General features: G+C 38.4%; 1 protein-coding gene across 31 annotated transcripts in view; it reads left to right on the top strand.

Moving 5' to 3' along the window:
• tacc (transforming acidic coiled-coil protein) overlaps nucleotides 1-19064 on the top strand; it is a 295278-nt gene that overhangs the window by 172828 nt on the left and 103386 nt on the right. For 9 of the 31 annotated variants that reach the window (XM_070090657.1, XM_070090651.1, XM_070090646.1 and 6 more), the window contains 3 exons: nucleotides 10310-10381; nucleotides 16280-16437; nucleotides 17922-18109. In XM_070090657.1, the coding sequence (XP_069946758.1) occupies nucleotides 10310-10381; nucleotides 16280-16437; nucleotides 17922-18109 (418 nt within the window). Of the gene's footprint in view, nucleotides 1-1168; nucleotides 1286-7424; nucleotides 7684-10309; nucleotides 10382-16279; nucleotides 16438-17921; nucleotides 18110-19064 lie in introns of those variants that run through there. The other 22 variants (XM_070090664.1, XM_070090673.1, XM_070090655.1 and 19 more) reach the window with 9 other exon arrangements.

Here is a 19064-nt window from a genome sequence, read left to right as displayed (position 1 = left end):
TAAATCCATTATTCCTGGTTCTTACCTGGTTCGACACCCTCAGTACTTTATTAATATCTCCCTTGTTTATGCCCGTCATCCACTTATACACTTCAATGATATCTCCCCTCATTCTACGCCTCTCCAGAGAGTGGAGATTTAAGGCTTTAAGTCTATCTTCATACGGGAGGTTCCTTACACAGTAAATCATTTTAGTAATTCTTCTCTGTATGTTCTCTAATGAGTCTATATCCATCCTGTAGTAAGGGGACCAAAACTGAGCAGCATAATCTAAATGAGGCCTCACTAGTGATGTATAGAGCTGTAAAATGACTTTTGGACTTCTGTTACTTATACTTGTAATAAAGTTGGTAGAATTACCGACAATATGTAAAGTAAAAGGACACAAGTGCAACTAATGTGACATTTATTGTGGCAACGTTTTGCTTGATAAAGCTCCTGGAGAGCGAAACGTTGCCACAATAAATGTCACATTAGTTGCACTTGTGTCCTTTTACTTTACTTACTTATACTTCTTGAGATAAATCCAAGTAATCTGTTGGCCTTGTTGCGCACACTAAGGCACTGCTGTCTTGGCTTTAGATTTCTGCTTACCATGACTCCCAAGTCTTTTTCACATTCTGTATGATCAAGCTCTACTTCACCTAGATTATAGCTTCGAGGGTTATTTTCATTACCAAGGGCAAGTACCTTACACTTATCCACATTGAACTTCATCTGCCATTTTTCAGACCAAGACATTAATTTGTCCAAATCGTCCTGGAGTTCATTGATATCCTCCTCAGAGTGAATTATACGGCCTATCTTTGTATCATCAGCAAATTTACACAACACTTAGGTCGGGAATGTTAATGGTAATTAATATGATGCAAGTTAAACGAAAAATAAACTGACATAAATTGAGAGAAGAACTCTCGAGATTGTTAATGGCCTTCAAGACACTTGCCCTTCTGACTATACCAACTATTTCACCATCCCTAGTCATCCCTTCCCTGCCTTTTATTACCTGGTATGCATTCTCGACTCGTATATTTAAGCATCAGCAATGACTTGAAATATCATTTAGTAATGCGTTGAATACTTTATGGTAAGTAAAGTTTTGGATAGTGTTTGAGATAAGGGTAAAGTTAGCCTGGTTGTGGCAGTAAAGCATGCCAGAGGCCACAGTGATGGGAGCAGTCTGGCACCCGGTGCCTGGTCCTGCTGCCAGCCAGCTCAGTGTTGCGCCAACCATCGTCTGTTATTGCTGGACACCTCTCTGCCTCGCTACCTGTTGGGTTACTTGGTAATGTGTAGCGAAGCTCTTGTGAACCGAGAGGCAATTTGCGGAGTGCGAGATGACCCACTGGACGATCTGCCTAGTGCTTAAGGTGTTCATGGCTCCATATCCGCATTCAGAGCACCGGGAATAATGCCCTGACCATGAAACAGTGTCCGAGTTGGTAGTGACATGTGTTCACTGTGGCCCTCCAATGACAGATTTTATGGTCCTCTTGGAGAGTGACTATATGAACATTGGCAGAAGACGAAGTTTTTTGCGTTTCTCTCTCTGAACTTCGGTGTATCTTCCTGTTTACCTCCACTCACCCCTCCCCCTTTCCTCTTCCCCTTCCGATTAGGATATCCTGTGTTTCATGGCTTCGCAATGCCTCTCAGTGCACTTAAGATGCAACCAGTATTGATGTGGGAGTGTGATATAAAAATGCGACGGTGAAAAGTGCGGTGGAGAAGGGAGGGCTGGTCTGATGCAAAATAACCGCTGGCGTGATTTGCAGTATAGAAATGCTTCGACAGTTTTCAGATGAACCCACTTTCATCAAAATGGTATACAATACCGACAGTTTGGTAGGTAAGACACATAGGCAACTTTATCCCGAAACGTTTCGCCTACACAGTAGGCTTCTTCAGTCGAATACAGAAAGTAGGCAGGAACAGTAGAGATGTGAAGACGATGTAATCAGTCCATCACCCTTGAAGTCGTAGAATTTGAGGTTGTCAGTCCCTCGGCCTGGAGAAGTTCAGTTCCATAGTCAGGAACTGTCGCTTGATCTTCAGATAGTTCCTGACTATGGAACTGAACTTCTCCAGGCCGAGGGACTGACAACCTCAAATTCTACGACTTCAAGGGCGATGGACTGATTACATCGTCTTCACATCTCTACTGTTCCTGCCTACTTACTGTATTCGACTGAAGAAGCCTACTGTGTAGGCGAAACGTTTCGGGATAAAGTTGCCTATGTGTCTTACCTACCGAACCCACTTTCGTTCCTAGCAGTAACCATGACAGTCACCACTGGAAAAAATTGGTTTCATTTATATGGCAGGCGAATCGAATAGGTTTGGTTAGTCCTTTGGTGTGTGAGAGGCGCATCATTTAAGCGTAGCGGCACTATTCTGTGTGTTATTGTTTAGCAACACCTACTGTGGCTCTTACTGCCTGCGAAGGCACCGGGCTAATTTCATAATTAAGCAAAAATGATTTACGGATGAATTAAAAATATGAAGAATGTTGTCGATTTACTCGTCAGGAAAATCGCCTGACCCGGGTCCTTGGCAAATGCAGCTCGGATGTGATACGGAAAACCGACAAGGAGGGCATGCATGTGCACTACAGCAGGTAACCAAACGGGGTGTTAAGTGAGGGGCGAGGGCGTGTGTAGTACCAGCCATATTTAGTTATGTTGGGCGTGGGTGGACAGCAGGCCTGCTGCACGGGCAGGTGTGGTGCTACCATTGGTCAACATACCACCGCCCATACTTCTAGTCCTACATGGGCGAGTGTGGTGCTACTATTGGTTAACATGCATGCTATCGCTATGCTATCTTATACTATATGGGTAAGCGCGGTGCTACCTACCACTGATCAGCATGCCACAGCTCGCAGCATGGCTGTCGCAGTATCAGGGTTAACGTGCTCAGTCAAATAACACTATGAACCTTTCTGTGAGTAAGGTACACTCGATACGTGAGACACTGCTGCATGCGTTTCGCTCGTGAACTTGTCGGTATTGTATACCATTAAAAAAAAAGGTATACCAGCATTGAAAGTTTGAAGCCGATCAGAGAAGGCATTCTTAATTTATCATACGAAAAGTTGGAAATCTATATTTTGTTCGAAGAGATCAAACTTCCTTCCTGAACTTCCTTAGACCAAAATTGATTACCTCCCGTCCCCCAGGCACTATGATTCATGAGTTTAGCGTTTCCCCCATGAATGTACAATAATGCAGCTGTGACATAAATAAGCAATTTAGTATTTGCAGGCTCGGTTTACACAAGAATGTAATTTACATCAGTCATATGTTTAGTCTTCACCAAATATATAAACCCCAGGATGGAGGAGAAAGTTTAGTAACTGTGAGCATCATGGGGAGAGAGGAACAGCAGAATACTGTTATATATTAGTACTGTACTCCCGACAACAGTGCTAGTGATATCAATTGTCATGTAGAATGAAAAGAAATATGACGGGTCCTCAGTGTCGTAGAGGTAGGCAGAGGTAAAAAAAAAACTAGGCTCTATAATGATAAAAAAACAAAATTAATTGGTACTTTTTTTGAGGGAAGGGTTGAGCACATTCAAATTCAAATTCAAAGTTTATTCTCTATAAAGATTACAATGTTGAATTTATAGAATTTGGTTGTTGTGTGGTTTACATGTAGTTAAATAATGATTACAGAGTGTACCACTAGACATAACCCCCCCCCAGGCGCGGTATAATCCTCCGGGTTTAGCTCTTCCCCCTTGATTATAATAATAATAGAACGCCTAGCATGGCTAGGCATTTCGGGCAGGCTTAGTTTAATACTTTATTTTAAAATATTACAAATTATGAGGTAAGTTGGTATTATGGCTAAGTGACTAAATACTAGTTTGTGAGTTTAGCAATGTGAATGCTTTTGTTTTGGCACAGTACATAGTTTCAGTATTGGAGTATCATAGGATTCATTATTTTAAGATTGAGATTAATATTTCTGTTTATGGTCAAATGGGTGAGTGAGTGTGTGAACCACCAGGTGGTATTCGTGTAGTTAGTTGATGGGGTTTATCAGGGAGATAAGATGTTTTCTAATGGTAGTTTTGAAGGTGATGAATGTATCTGCAGTTCTAGAGTTCTCAGGTAGGGTGTTCCAGATTTTAGGGCCTTTGACATACATTGAATTTTTGTAAAGGTTTAGTCGGACATGGGGAATGTCGTAGAGATGTTTGTGTCTGGTGTTATGCCTGTGGGTTCTGTCACAACTATCAAGAAAGCATTTTAGGTCAAGGTTAATATTGGAGTTTAAGGTCCTGTAGATGTAGATTGCACAGTAGTAAGTGTGGATGTACTGAACAGGGAGTAAGTTTAGATCTATGAAGAGTGGGGGGGGGGGTGTACTGCCAGGGATGGGATTTAGTGATTATTCTTACTGCAGCTTTTTGTTGGGTTATTATTGGCTTTAGGTGTGTTGCTGCAGTTGATCCCCAAGCACAAATAACATAGGTGAGGTATGGATAAATAAGCGAGTGGTATAGTGTGAGAAGGTCATTTTGCGGCACGTAGTATCGTATCTTGGAGAGGATCCCAACTGTTTTGGATACTTTTTTGGTTATGTGTTGGATATGGGTGCTGAAATTCAGGTTGTTGTCAAGGTATAGGCCTAGGAATTTGCCCTCATTATGTCTGGTAATTAGAGTGTTGTCGATCTTAATGTTAATTTGTGCATCTCCTGCTCTGCTACCAAACATAATATAGTAGGTTTTGTCAGTGTTAAGCGTAAGTTTATTGGCTGTCATCCAAGTCGATATTTTGATCAGCTCCTTGTTAACAATGGTGTTGAGGGTGGCAAGATTAGGGTGAGAGATGACTTAAGTCGTGTCGTCAGCAAAGAGAATGGGTTTCAGGTGTTGGGATACGTTTGGAAGATCATTGATGTATATGAGGGAGAGCAGGGGACCAAGGACACTTCCCTGCGGAACTCCAGTATCAAGTGGCCGTGTTGTTGATGCTGTGTCTTTAATGGTAACATACTGATACCTATTAGTAAGGTAAGATTTGAAATAAGCAAGCGCATGGCCTCTTATACCGTAATGGTCAAGTTTGTGGAGTAGGATGCTGTGGTCTACTGTGTCAAAAGCATGATACATTGAATAAATTCTAATATGGTTCCACAGCTGGGTTGCAGTGTCGATGTGATGAAACGTGATTGCATTCAGTGTATATCCTCACTAAAATATGTAAAATGACAAACAACTTATGCGTTTAGGGTAAACATCAAATTCTAATTAATTTTCCGTTTTGAAATACAGTCTTGTGTTATAATAAACATTTTAGGCTGTATTACCCATATAGGTTTAGCCATTGCTCTTTTAAATTGAATTTTTAGTCTTACCTGGAGATGGTTTCGGGGGTCAACGCCCTCGCGGCCCGGTCTGAGACCAGGCCTCATGGTGGATCAGGGTCTGATCAACCAGGCTATTACTGCTGGCCGCACGCAAGCTGACGTACGAACCACAGTCCGGTTGGTCAGGTACTGACTTTAGGTGCTTGTCCAGTGCCTTCTTGAAGACAGCCAGGGGTCTACTGGTAATTCCCCTTATGTTAGGTGCCTCTCCAGTGCCTTCTTGAAGACAGCCAGGGGTCTACTGGTAATCCCCCTTATGTATACTGGGAGGCAATTGAACAGTCTTGGGCTCCTGACACTTATTGTGTTCTCTGTGTACTCGTGGCGCCCTTCTTACGAATGATTTCATCACCTTGTCACTACGCCTAAAGCTCTCAAGATTTCCATGTCATAAAATAGTAATATATTACTAGCTTTAGAGCTGGAAGATCATGCTTGCCACAACCGTTAAACTGTTAGGATAAAATTAGAGACTTTGATTGAACCAAAACGCTGATGTGGTCTACACCGTGGACTTCGCAAAGTAGGATACGCCAACATTGAAGCTGATCTGAAGAGATCTCAAGATTTCGTACTGCAACTGCTGCTCTAATTCCATGTAAACAGTTAGCACCTATACAACCCAGTAACGATCCAAACTTTCGTTTAATATACACAGGTTTCAAGCTTTTAGTCTTTATCAGGTGAGGTATTCTGGAGGAAGAGTGAAAAAAAATCAGACGACCACTACAGTTTTATTTTCCTGGGTTAACGTGGGTTATTAACGCACCTGGGTTAATATGCCGGTTAAAGTCTTGATTCTAATCTGACTCCTTCGAGAATGTCTGGAAATGTTTAATTTTCAATTGATTACCAGTATAATGACTGGAAAAAGTATATGTTCAGCTTTTTTGTAAATGGTGCTAGATATTTCGACTTTGTTACTTACGTTTTTTTGAGCGACGTCATAAAGGTTATTTTAGAGTATATGGCTGGTGATAAGCATAGTTACAACAGTTTCTGGTAATGTAGATAATTGAGGAAGGGTACAGTCCTTGTGGCTTAGCGCTTCTTTTTGATTATAATAATAATAATGAGGAAGGGTACCAAGAAACAAGATTAGGAGTGTTATCCGGAGATAAAGGTTTGGGATATAAACCTGTATTTCCCAAGTTATTGGTGTAGAAGGCAAGGTAGTCAAGATTGGTGAATTAAAGTGAGTGTAAGTCGGAGGGTGAATATTTCAAACACGAGGAAATCTCAGAGCTAAATCACAATGATTGTGGATACTGGCGCACTAAGAGATACGGGTGAAAGACTTTTTAGGAGGTAGGCGAGTCATTTAGTTAAAACATGTGTTGGACGAGAGCCAGGTCCACGGGGAAAATATGCAAGCCTTCACCACGTGTTTGTGACGCGGCTAAAACTCCTTACCTCACGTGTCACTGAAGTAGACTAGAAGCTGTCTGGTGGGATGAGAAGTGGTTCAACAAGTTTTTGTTCTGTAGCTACAAGATTTTTGTAATAATTTTGTATAAAACTAGGTTTCTCCAGTCTTTTTCATTATTTTCGACAAATAGAACCAGCTTATTTTTAAAGTATAAATTCACTTATTTAGGCAATTCGTATTACACTGTATAACAATAAATGTAATTATATACAAAAAAAATCATAGGTCTTTAGTGGCATGATTTAGCCAAAGATCTCTCGGTAACATTCTGGGTAAATTCCTGATGTATTAAATTGTCTTAGTGTGACTTTTTTTTAATAAGGTAACCCTTTAAGGAAGGTGTCAAAATCCGGCCAATGAACACTGTATAGGTAATATTGAATTTTTGTCTTGTTAAAGCTTTGGGTGTGAAAAACACTTCCTGACGTAAAGGTATCTTGCCTTAGCTAACGGCTGTAGTGTTAAAATTTCTCTACAGTAATTTGGGGTTCTAGCTGGTATAAAACAAACTTCCGTATTATTGGATATTGACAAAAATCGTCATTTATTTATGCTCGGACATTCCTCCACAAGCAACTGTGCTCTGTGCTTAAGTACGATGTTCGTTACAGAAATAATCTTGACATTACAAATATGAAAATCATTTCAGTGGGATGACGCGAACTTGATACAATTTCGAAATGTCTGTAAATATACAGAGTCCAGTCGTGTGCAGTTTCAGAAATAATGTGAAAGGACTTGTGATTAAGAATCGGCACCATGTCTACTTATGAAATAATGTGATAAAATATGTGGTGACATCGCTCATTAAAGACATTACAGGGATTTACGAAATATATCATCATGAACTTCTTGAGGAATCTTATTCAGGTAAATAGTGATTTGCATTTATATTTTCCATTTAGCGCCTCAACCATTTTGCAGTATTTATTAGGCTTACCTGAAAATTGTCTCCCCTTCTAAGTATATTAATATGCAAATATTTGATAAGTTATTTCTTATTTTTTTTTTCATTTAAACTGACTTACCAGTGTGGCCTAAGCTTGTTAAAAATTTACGTAACAAATTATTTGCATAACTTTAGTTTTCCATTATTAATTATTATTGTTGGTAGGACGATCTTTCAGGTGACCTGTTATTTTTAGTTTTCCACGGGAGGACGACTCTTTGGGTGACTTATTTTTTGACATTTATTAAATACTGTATATATTAATATATTCATTTTTTTTTTATTTTTCATCTCCTCCCTTTTCTTCCCGCTCTCCCTCATTGATCTCCTCTTCCATATTCTCCTCATTCTCTTCCTCCCGCATTATATTCCTCGTACTCTTTCTTTTCCCCCCTCCCCCCTTGTTCTCTCCCTTTTCATTCTCTTCCTCATCCCCCATCTCTCATTCCTTCTTTGTATAATAGTTCAGGCAATATAAACGTTTTCTGGTTACTGTTATAGCTACCGTTTTCTGTCAGTCTATTGTAAACATATCAGAGTTGGACTGTGCAGATTGCGTCAGTACAACTTTTTATGAGCACCTTCAGCACTGTTCTTGGTGGAGTAAGGTTAAGTAAGGACGTCTGGCTCTACCTCTGCCTTAAGCAACTGTGACGAATTTTCTTGTTTTCTCCCCGGGAAGCTTGTCTTCATGATGCCCGTAGGGAATGATGAGGACAAGAAGAAACTGTATTGAACATTACATATCTCTGCTGTGAAAGCAGTGTTAATTAAACACTGAATTCAGTGTATGTAAATGACACTGAGTCACACAGTGTGGTGTGTGTGTGTGTGTGTGTGTGTGTGTGTTTCAAGAAACTAAGTAACCTCGGGTTTCAGCGAGTTGTGTGGCCTCTGACCTCAGAGTGTGAGAACAACTCCATCAATCCTCGGGTTGCCTGGCTTGGTTGTACACTTATTGCCTGTGTGTTGGGAGAGGGTAGGAATTATGGCTGCCTTGTAGGAAAATCGCATGTTTTCGTAAAAAAAAAATCCCCGTTTATAAAAAATATTACATCCATGGGTGCAGTAAACCTGTAGGGTCCATATAGTTCCTAGGGGAAATGGGAAGCAATCAGGTTCGATGGAAGGAAGGAAGCACAGGTCCAATTTAGATAGAGCGCCTCTTGCTGGCATCAAGGAACCTCCCTTGAGGGGTTGTCAAACATAAATAGTATTTATGGCTGTGTAACTCAGATATAATTAAACATCTGAAGGACCTGGGCCTTTCAAGGGTGGTGCATTGATGCTGGTGAGGGGCTCTTGATCCAAGGAATTAACCTATTCTCCCCTTCCTTGGATCAACTCTGATTGCCTTCCTTTCTCAAGGTGCTGCATAACTCCTATGGGTTTAGCACTCTTCCATGACTAATGAACAACCTGGGATCAGTCTCAGAGGGACATGACCTCGCAATGAGCACATTCTTTCTTCTACTAGTGGCCTGTACCTCACCTCCTGTCAGTATATAAGGCTCCATACTGTCACTTCAACTTCACATTGTTTCAGACTATAGACAAATGCTCTTCTTCAGGCTTAGGGACTGACCAACTCAAAACTGTCTTCAAGGGTGGACTGATTACATTGTCTTTTCATCTCTTCTGCTTTTACCAACTTTTCTGTACTCGACTGAAGAAGTCAACTGTGTAGATGAAACATTTCGAAATAAAGATACCTAACTGTTGCACATGTCTTTCCTAACAACCTGTTAGTATTTTATACCATTTTAATATTCAGTCTCAGCACAGGTTGAAATGCTGGGCATGTTTCCTTACACCTGAGTATTAGCTGACTGTTGTAGTTCATAGCCTGAGGAAGATCATTAAAGGACCCTAATGGAATTAATTGATTGACTTTCTCAGGTAATTCTTAGTACAAATTGTCGGTTGGTGGGTAGCAACCATCCTGTCAAATAGAAACTGTTAATTATTTATTTATTTATTTTTTTGCACTGGCAGGATTGCTGATCTTTCTGTTGCATGCACGTCAAGATGATGGTAAATCCTCAAACTTATACTTACTACTGAAGTAGTAACGTTTTTACTTCCCTCTGTGCTTCTTGATAGCTCATCACCCTGAAATATTTCCTTTTCAACCTAGAAGGCCAGATCTTAGACAGGGTCATTGGGGATGATAATCCCCAGATCCACTAATAGATACATACTAAACTTTTGGGTTAATAATCCAAATAAGATCTTCATCTGTTATGAATGTGACATACTGTATTATTTTTTAGTACCTGTTGTAAAATTTCTTAATAACGGTACTACCTGAGTACATAGAGCAATAACATGACATCTTTACTTGGTTATTATTGGAGGGATTATTACTATTTCAAGTCCTTAACATTGGGGTAAAAAATTTTTTCAGTCTTAATTCTGTAGGAATCTTAAGTACGTACTAAGAAAAAAAATATGAAGCACTAATTACAGAACTGCATGAAGTTTGTGGTTTTATTCTTTTAAAAATAGTTTGTGGGTATTTATACTAAAATAGTGATTTTATTGCAGGGTAACCAGTCCGGCAATAAAGCAGACGCTGGACAAAAGAAAAAGGTTGGAGACCATGGAAGCGCTGTAATGGTTTTTGACAATTAATTTGTTGTGTGCTTTAACCAAAACAGCAGCTAATAGGCTTATTCACTGTGTTTATATACAGTGTGTGTATACATGTCATGCTTAATAAGCTTAAGCTAGTCAAACAAGCTTAATTGCCTTAAAAGTAAATTCTTTCCAAAATATATTCATTGATAGATATATTCATGTGAATTATTATGCGCAGAACTTTTATTTTGCTCCCAAACTATCTTAACAGGTTAATCTCATATATGTGTATCTTAATTCTTCCCAGCTTATCTAAGGGTCAGCCTTTTAGTCAGTATTATTAAAATCTGTGACATATATTCAGACTGGCTTTTGCAGAAGGGTTGCAACATTTCATTTTTTCACAAGGCTTGTTTGACAAAATTATGCTTGCCCAATAAGCCAAGTCATCAAGTTCTGCTTTAAAAGAAAGACATACTATATTACTGTATATATTTGTAATCGTAATGACACGATTGCAAATAAACCATACCCCCGGCCGGGATTGAGAGTTTTGAGACTATCTGACCGCGGGTTCAATCCCGGCCGGGGGTATGGTTTATATTTGTAATATTTTTTAATCTTGTTAATTAATATGCTCAATACTGGTGTGAACTCTGATTTTTGTATTTACAGTACAAACATTGTAATAAAAATTTGGCTTGACAAATTGGCTGCTGTTTTATGATTTTAAAGCTTAACTAGTATGTGTAAATAATTTACTGATTATAGTAATTTATCACTTTTCAGCATGCACCTAATTTGACGCTGGTTTATAAACTGATACAGCTTGATCGTCATCTCTTCCTGTTTACTATATCTAAATAGTGTTGCTTGTTTGTTTTACCAGTTTGAATTTGTTTTCTTCTTAAAGTTTTATGCCTGATTTATTTAAATAATCTCAATTTGCTTGCAGCATAAATATTTACACATTGAAAATAATTTGAATAAATGCTTTTTGTGTGTGCATTTTTATGTAAGTTTATTTTTTATTTACTATTGGAATGTGTTTAATATTACTGTATTTATCATACAGTTCTGTTCATTATGTATAAACTGGACAGTTAACACTCTAAGAACAGTTCCTGTAACATGCATGCATTGTGAGAGTGAGTATACAGCTCTCTCTTGTTTATACAATAGATGTGTTCTGGCTAGGACACACAAAGGGAACCCATTATAGCATGTAAAACACTGGTATTCATTCTGAGACTGCAAGTTCCATATTTCTGGACTGATGTTTACCAAAAAAAAAAAAAAAATGAACCTACAACACATGCACCAAATTTCATTCACCAAAAAGAAATGAGAAAAAAAAGGACAATATAAAAATAAGATCATCCCTATACAGTGGACCCCCGCATAACGATGGCATCACATAGCGATTTTTCCGCATACCGATTACTTTTATCGCAAAATTTTTGCCGCGCATACCGATTAAAAACCCGCTTACCGATTTTCGTCCGAGACGCGTCCAATGTGCCCTCACATGTGCCGGCCGTCCCATTGTTTACCAGCCAGCCTCCGCGGTAACATCCAAGCATACACTCGGAATATTTCGTATTATTACAGTGTTTTCGGTGCTGTTTCTGGAAAATAAGTGACCATGGGCCCCAAGAAAGCTTCTAGTGCCAACCCTGTGGTAAAAAGGGTGAGAATTAGTATGGAAATTAAGAAAGATTTTGAAGGGTTTGGGGCTAACCCTGAGAAGCCTATGCCAGTTGTGGAATCCATTGTGCCTACTTCAAAGATTAAGGAAATGTGTGCAGAGTGGGTTGAACTGCAAACCTTTATAGATGAAAATCACCCTGACACAGCTGTTGCAAGCCGTGCTGGTGACTATTTCAATGACAATGTTATGGCCCATTTTAGGAAAGTCTTGAAGGAACGGGAGGTACAGAGCTCTATGGACAGATTTGTTGTGCGACAGAGGTCCAGTGACTCTCAAGCTGGTCCTAGTGGCATTAAAAGAAGAAGGGAAGTAACCCCAGAAAAGGACTTGCTACCTCAAGTCCTAATGGAAGGGGATTCCCCTTCTAAACAGTAAGAAGATAATGCTCTCCCCTCCTCCCATCCCATCAATCATCACCAGATCTTCAATAAAAGTAAGTGTCATGTAATTGTGCATGCCTTTTTCAGTTTGTGTGTATTAAAATTAACATTTCATGTGGTAAAAAAAAATTTTTTTCATACTTTTGGGCGTCTTGCACGGATTAATTTTATTTCCATTATTTCTTATGGGGAAAATTCATTCGCATAACGATTATTTCGCATAACGATGAGCCCTCTTGCACGGATTAAAATCGTTAACCGGGGGTCCACTGTATAATCTAAAATTTATTATTTTTATTATTATCACACTGGCCGATTCCCACCAAGGCAGGGTGGCCCGAAAAAGAAAAACTTTCACCATCATTCACTCCATCACTGTCTTGCCAGAAGGGTGCTTTACACTACAGTTTTTAAACTGCAACATTAACACCCCTCCTTCAGAGTGCAGGCACTGTACTTCCCATCTCCAGGACTCAAGGTTTCCCTGAACCCCTTCATAAATGTTACTTTGCTCACACTCCAACAGCACGTCAAGTATTAAAAACCATTTGTCTCCATTCACTCCTATCTAAAATTTGTAGGAGAATTTAAATTGCTTGCTTTTACCAAAAATTAGCAAACCAGCTAGGCACAAAATAGCTATACTACATATATGAAAAATAAAATACATATCAAAATATGCCAAAAAATTTAATAATTTCAACCATTAGTTCTCTTTTATCCTCACTCCTCCCTCTACCACCTATCATCCAGCCTGTTTTTGTCTAGAATCTAGATTGAAGTAAACACATTATGAACTGTGGATACAAATCTTACTACTATTTCCTCCCTCCACTCCTAGTCCCGACTTTGCGTCTGTTCAACACAACTTTGGCCTTGAGTCCATTTTTTTTTGGCTTGGTGCAAGATACTTAAATTGAAAACTAGCCATAAAATTTTGTTCAGAATATTTCAGTTGAAAACCAGTCATAGGATTTTGTTCAGAATATGCTCATTGGATTTCCCATGCCTAATTTTTTTGTCTTTCTTGTGAATATAAACATACTGTTAACCAGTTTAATGATACAGTACATTATTTAAAGAGACGTTGCCAAGAATTGAAGTGCACTGAACTTTGACTGATCTCATAAGAGTAGATTTATACTATACAGTGGACCCTCGACATTCGATACTAATCCGTTCCCGAGAGCTATCGAATGTCGAAAATATCGAAAGTCAAATTAATTTTCCCCATAAGAAATAATGAAAATCAAATTAATCCGTGCAAGGCACCCAAAAGTATGAAAAAAAAAAAAATTAACCACATGAAATATTAAGTTTAATGCAGTAGAATAATTACAATAACAATAGAATAATTGACACTTACCTTTAATGAAGATCTGGTGATGATTGATGAGATGGGAGGAGGGGAGAGTGTCGAAGTTGTTACTGTTTAGAAGGGGAATCCCCTTCCATTAGGACTTGAGGTAGCAAGTCCTTTTCCGGGGTTACTTCCCTTCTTCTTTTAATGCCACTAGGACCAGCTTGAGAGTCACTGGACCTGTGTTGCCGTTCCTTTAAGATTTGTCTAAAATGGGCCATAACATTGTCATTGTAATAGTCACCAGCACGGCTTGCAATAGCTGTGTTAGGGTAATTTTCATCCATAAAGGTTTGCAGTTCAACCCACTTTGCACACATTTCCTTAATTTTTGAAGTAGGCACAATGGAGTCCACAACTGGCATAGGCTTCTCAGGGTTAACCCCAAACCCTTCAAAATCTTTCTTAATTTTCATACTAATTCTCACTCTTTTTACCACAGGGTTGGCAGTAGAAGCTTTCTTGGGGCCCATGGTGACTTATTTTGCAAAAACAAGCACCAAAAACAGTGATATGGATAATATGGAATGTACTGAATGTATCCTTAGATGCACGCACACTGGCTGGCTTGTAAACACTGGCACACACGGGGCAGTTCAGGCTACACGTGGACACGTCTCGTACGAATCGTATCGAATATCGGGTTTTCCATCGAATGTTGAGGCTAAATTTTTGCGTTAAAATGCATTGAATGTCGGATTTATCGAATGTCGGGGGTCCAATGTATGTGGAAAATTGCTAGTGGTGGAAATTGTTGCCACATAATAAATGAATTTGCACAAATCTTAGCTGCATAAAGTAAGGAAAACATGTATGATTGTACATTATCAAATCAGTCCTCAGTGATGGTCCTTGATGCTTATGCCCATGTGGAAATCTGACCATAGTCTGGGCTACAGGAGTAGAAAAACTTAACGTGCACAACAGGTTTGTTTTAATATCTGCACATGTGCATATGAACATTGGTAATCACAGTACCTTACTACAGTAAACTTTTTATGACTCTTCAGGACACATACAAATGATAGTTTGGAAGGGAAGCATTGTAAATGAGAGATAATGAAGGTATTATAGCCACCATACATGAGAGAAATATAAAAGTAGATGTGATAAAATAGGGTGACACTCAAACAGAATAATATTTTAGGAAACTTATAAGAACATATTTTTTCATTTAACCCTTTGACTGTTTTCGACGTATAAATACGTCTTACGAGCTAATGTTTCTGACGTATATATACTCAATAATTCTAGCGGCTTCAAATCAAGCGGGAGAAAGCTGGTAGGCCCACATGTGAGAGAATGGGTCTGTGTGATCAGTGTGCACCTCATAAAAAAAATCCTGCAGCATACATTGCGTAATGAGAAAAAAAAAACTGATTGTTTTTTTGGAATAAAATGCCGACTTTGAGGTGTATTTTCGTATAGTATTTATCGTTGTATTCGCGTTTTCATGGTCTTAGGTGATAAAATGGAAAACATATTACAGAAATAGAGATGATTTTCATTACTTTGACGATGAAAACGACCTTGAAACTGAGCTCAAAATAGCGGAAATGTTCGATTTTTACCAATGTTCAGGAGTAAATAAATCACACCACACGTCCAATACACGTCAACTGGGGAGTCTAATATTCTTTCACTAGTGCACTGATATTATTTATACCATTTTTGCAATAATGCAGTAGTCTGCATAACAGTAAATTTTGTATTTTTTTGTATGAATAAAAAATCAAAATAGAAAGCAATAATAATATAAGAGGGGCCTAGAGATGTGACTAATGAACAGAGCATATGTTATTTTAGTGCCACGAATGTCTACCTTGTTTATTCTGGACCCTATTTTGAAATTGGCATCTTTTTTAATTTGCGTGAAATTGGCCAAATTGCCAATTTCTGACCACCATATTGGGTAGTCCAAATTAGTAAATGGGAGGTTTCTTGTACTCAGCTGATAAATAAAATGGAGTTCTAAAGAAATAGCAATGAGTTTGGTCAACTGGAACAGTGGAATTGGCTGAAAATAGGGCTCAAAGCCGGCGAAATCACCGATACGCATATGCCGCCGAGACCGCTAACTTCGCGGGAGCATAATTCCATGAGTTTTCGACCAAATTTCAAACTTTTGGTGTCATTTCTATCGGGAAAAGATTCTCTATCATTTCATAAGAAAAAATAATTTTTTTTTTTTTTCAAAAATTGAGCGACATAGAATGACAGTTTCAGAAAAGGGCCTGAAACAGTCAAAGGGTTAACCAAGTTTGTGATCAGAATGTGCATTATTGCTGTCCCTGGAAAATGTGATTAAATATCCTACCCATGTTTCATAATCATTATTTTTTACAGGAAATTAGTCGCCTTTGAAAGTAAGTTGATCATCAGCTATTTTCATACACAGAATTGCATTCTGTACAGTATATACTGCATAACAATGGGTCTGTCAAAAAATGTTCTTTAAAAATACATGATATATATCATTTTTGCAGGGTCCAACAGCACCCTTGGGCTTGGCTGGCCCTCCAGGCAATCCCGAACAGGAGGCTGAGGGCCAGAAGAACACACTTGTTATCACTAGGGAAAACATAAGCAGTGTCAGCCCACCCTCGTCTCCAAGTTCTCTCCCATCTGACGCTTCTTCTCATAGGTACAGCACCGTTATTACTGTACAAAATCACTCTTAATGTAATTTATTATTTTTGTATTAGAATTTAAATATAAATATAGGAGATTATAGAATATTGAAAGGATTTTACAAATCTTTTCAACATCTTATACAGTAGTACCTCAGTACTCAAACTTAATTCGTTCCAGAAGGCTGTTCAAGTGCCAATTTGTTAGAGTACTGAACAAATTTTTCCCATAAGGAATAATGTAAATTAGATTAATCCATTTCAGACCCACCAAAAATACACTTACAAAAGCATTTTAACACGAGGTTTACAAGCCTAGCATGCATAAATCTAAAAAAAAAAGACTAACAATGAATAGATGAAATAAATGCAGATTTATTCTCACTTTACCTATAATTGGAGAGTTGATGGCATATGTGGAAGATGGTAACTGCTTTCACTCCTTTTGCAACATCAGCCTTTTTAATGACCTCTTTATTTTTTCGTATTGTAGAGATCGTAGATTTCATCACACAAAACTCGGTAGCAAGCTCGGCCACGTGGGCATCGCTTTCATATTTCGCTATGAGTTTTTTTTTTCATTTCTGTTGTGACTAACCAATTTTCTTTTTGGTTGGCTGTTATTACTAATTTTCTTAGACCCTATGGTGACTTATTTATACAAGTAATATGAAAAACGCCAAAAAATGCAAAGAAACACGAAATAGTTTACAGCAAAGTTCAGTGGAGTTTCGCACTGAGCAACAGCTGCGGGGAGACTGATGGACATTGTTTGGTCGAGTGCGAAGCAAACGGTCGATTACCGAGTGATTTTTTTTTATACCAAACAGCGTTTGGATACCGAATTGTTCAAGTACTGAGGTACTACTGTATATCCATAAGAAGAAAAAAATGCCATCATTAACACTGACTCATTCCAACATGAACACTTGTTGCAGCCACAGAAAGAGCTAGTAAGACAGTTACTATTTTACTACCAAACAGGTTTCCATTGTGACATTGCTTCCATCTAGAGCTTGATAAAACTGTGCATATTGAGAAACTTCAAAATAAAAATATCCTCTGTACCTGTTTTCTTCATTACTGTTGGTGCTAAGCTTTTGTATCCAGGTCCCTATTACATTAATTTATTTCAGTTGTAGTGGCCAAGGAATAAATAAAACAGCATATTGCAGTTAAGAATGGCATATAGATAATCAATTTAATAGTAATGTTTTTCTTTCATAATCTTTCTTATGGATCCAGTCACCTAATTTTCTGGTATTTTACTATTCATTCCATGTTTTTAAATTCTGGACATATTCCAATCATATGCCATTCGTTTGCCAAAGAGTTCACATTTCATATTGTCTGCCAATTAGAAATATTTTTACTGCTTCATTCCACCTTAATACCTGCAGTACTGTGTGGCCCTTATGGGTTTAGTGTTTAGTTATGATTATAATAATCCACCTTATTACCACCCAATTTAATTGACATGCCAAATGTTTACAAACAGCTTAAGCAAAGAGTGCGACACTACCTCAACAGCTGAAGATAGTACCAGTTTTGCATCATGCCTAACTGGGGACCCCAGCAGTGCCTCTGAGCTCTCTCAGATATCTCCAGTGAAGGATTTGACGCCATCTGATGTCACAAAGAATTTTGGTGCTGAAACATGCACAGCAGAAACATCAGTCAATTCAGGTAGGTGTAAAAAATGTACTTCTTTCTGTAACAGTTTGCTATTTATTATTTTATTGTATAAAATAATAATCCTAGCACTTAATTTTTGGGCTATTACTCTGTTTAACATATCATCTGACTTAAGAGAGTATATAAATCTGGGGCAGAAAGAAATTCGTGGAGGCATTACAGAAAGGGTTGGAAGGAAATTTTGAGAGGTAGGGACTTGATCATCCTCAATAGAAGTAAGTCACTCTAACTTTTTGGGTTATCCTAGGTTCTTTACACATATGCTGCTATGTATGATAATGTATGTAACTATGTGTGTATACCTGAATAAACTTACTTAGCAGGCATGATTAAGGGTCTTAGATCAGAGCAAATGGAGAAAAGTGGATTTTAGGGATCTTGTGTGTTGTTGGAGTGTGAGCAAGGTAATAGCTAAATGGATTCAAGGAAACCAAATGGCAGTAATTAAGTTCTTGAGTTAGAAAGTTTAGTGCTTATATTGAGGTAAAGACTATGCAATGAAGGTTCCTTGATGCTGGTTAGGGACTCTTGATATAGGGTATTGGATCTATGCTCCAGTTCCCTGAATTGCCTTCCATACCCCCCTTCTGCAGGCACTGTATAATCCCTATGGGTTTAGCACCCCCCCTCCCCCCCATGATAATAATTATACTGAGGTAAGGGTTGTGATGTTGCAGTATAGTGGATCAGTTGAATTGTGATGTCCCTGCACTTCTGATAAGATAGCTAGGGATTGAGTGATTGTGAATGTGTTTTCCTTCATTGGATCACCCTTCTTTAGTGGAAAATAGCCCAGGTGTTATGATAATTATTTTTCTATAAGTGGTGTCAATATCCTGTTGCAATATCACATTTATATAGTCAGTGGTGCCATAGTTTCCTATGGTATTTATACGTTACTTATTACTTGCACAATAATCCTTTTGTATTAAACATTTCTGTATGT

The sequence above is a fragment of the Cherax quadricarinatus genome, chromosome 32, assembly GCF_038502225.1.
Source record: "Cherax quadricarinatus isolate ZL_2023a chromosome 32, ASM3850222v1, whole genome shotgun sequence".
Lineage (NCBI taxonomy): Eukaryota > Metazoa > Arthropoda > Malacostraca > Decapoda > Parastacidae > Cherax > Cherax quadricarinatus.
The sequence above is the reverse complement of the archived record's forward strand: the minus strand, read 5'-3'. Positions and strand labels throughout refer to the sequence as shown.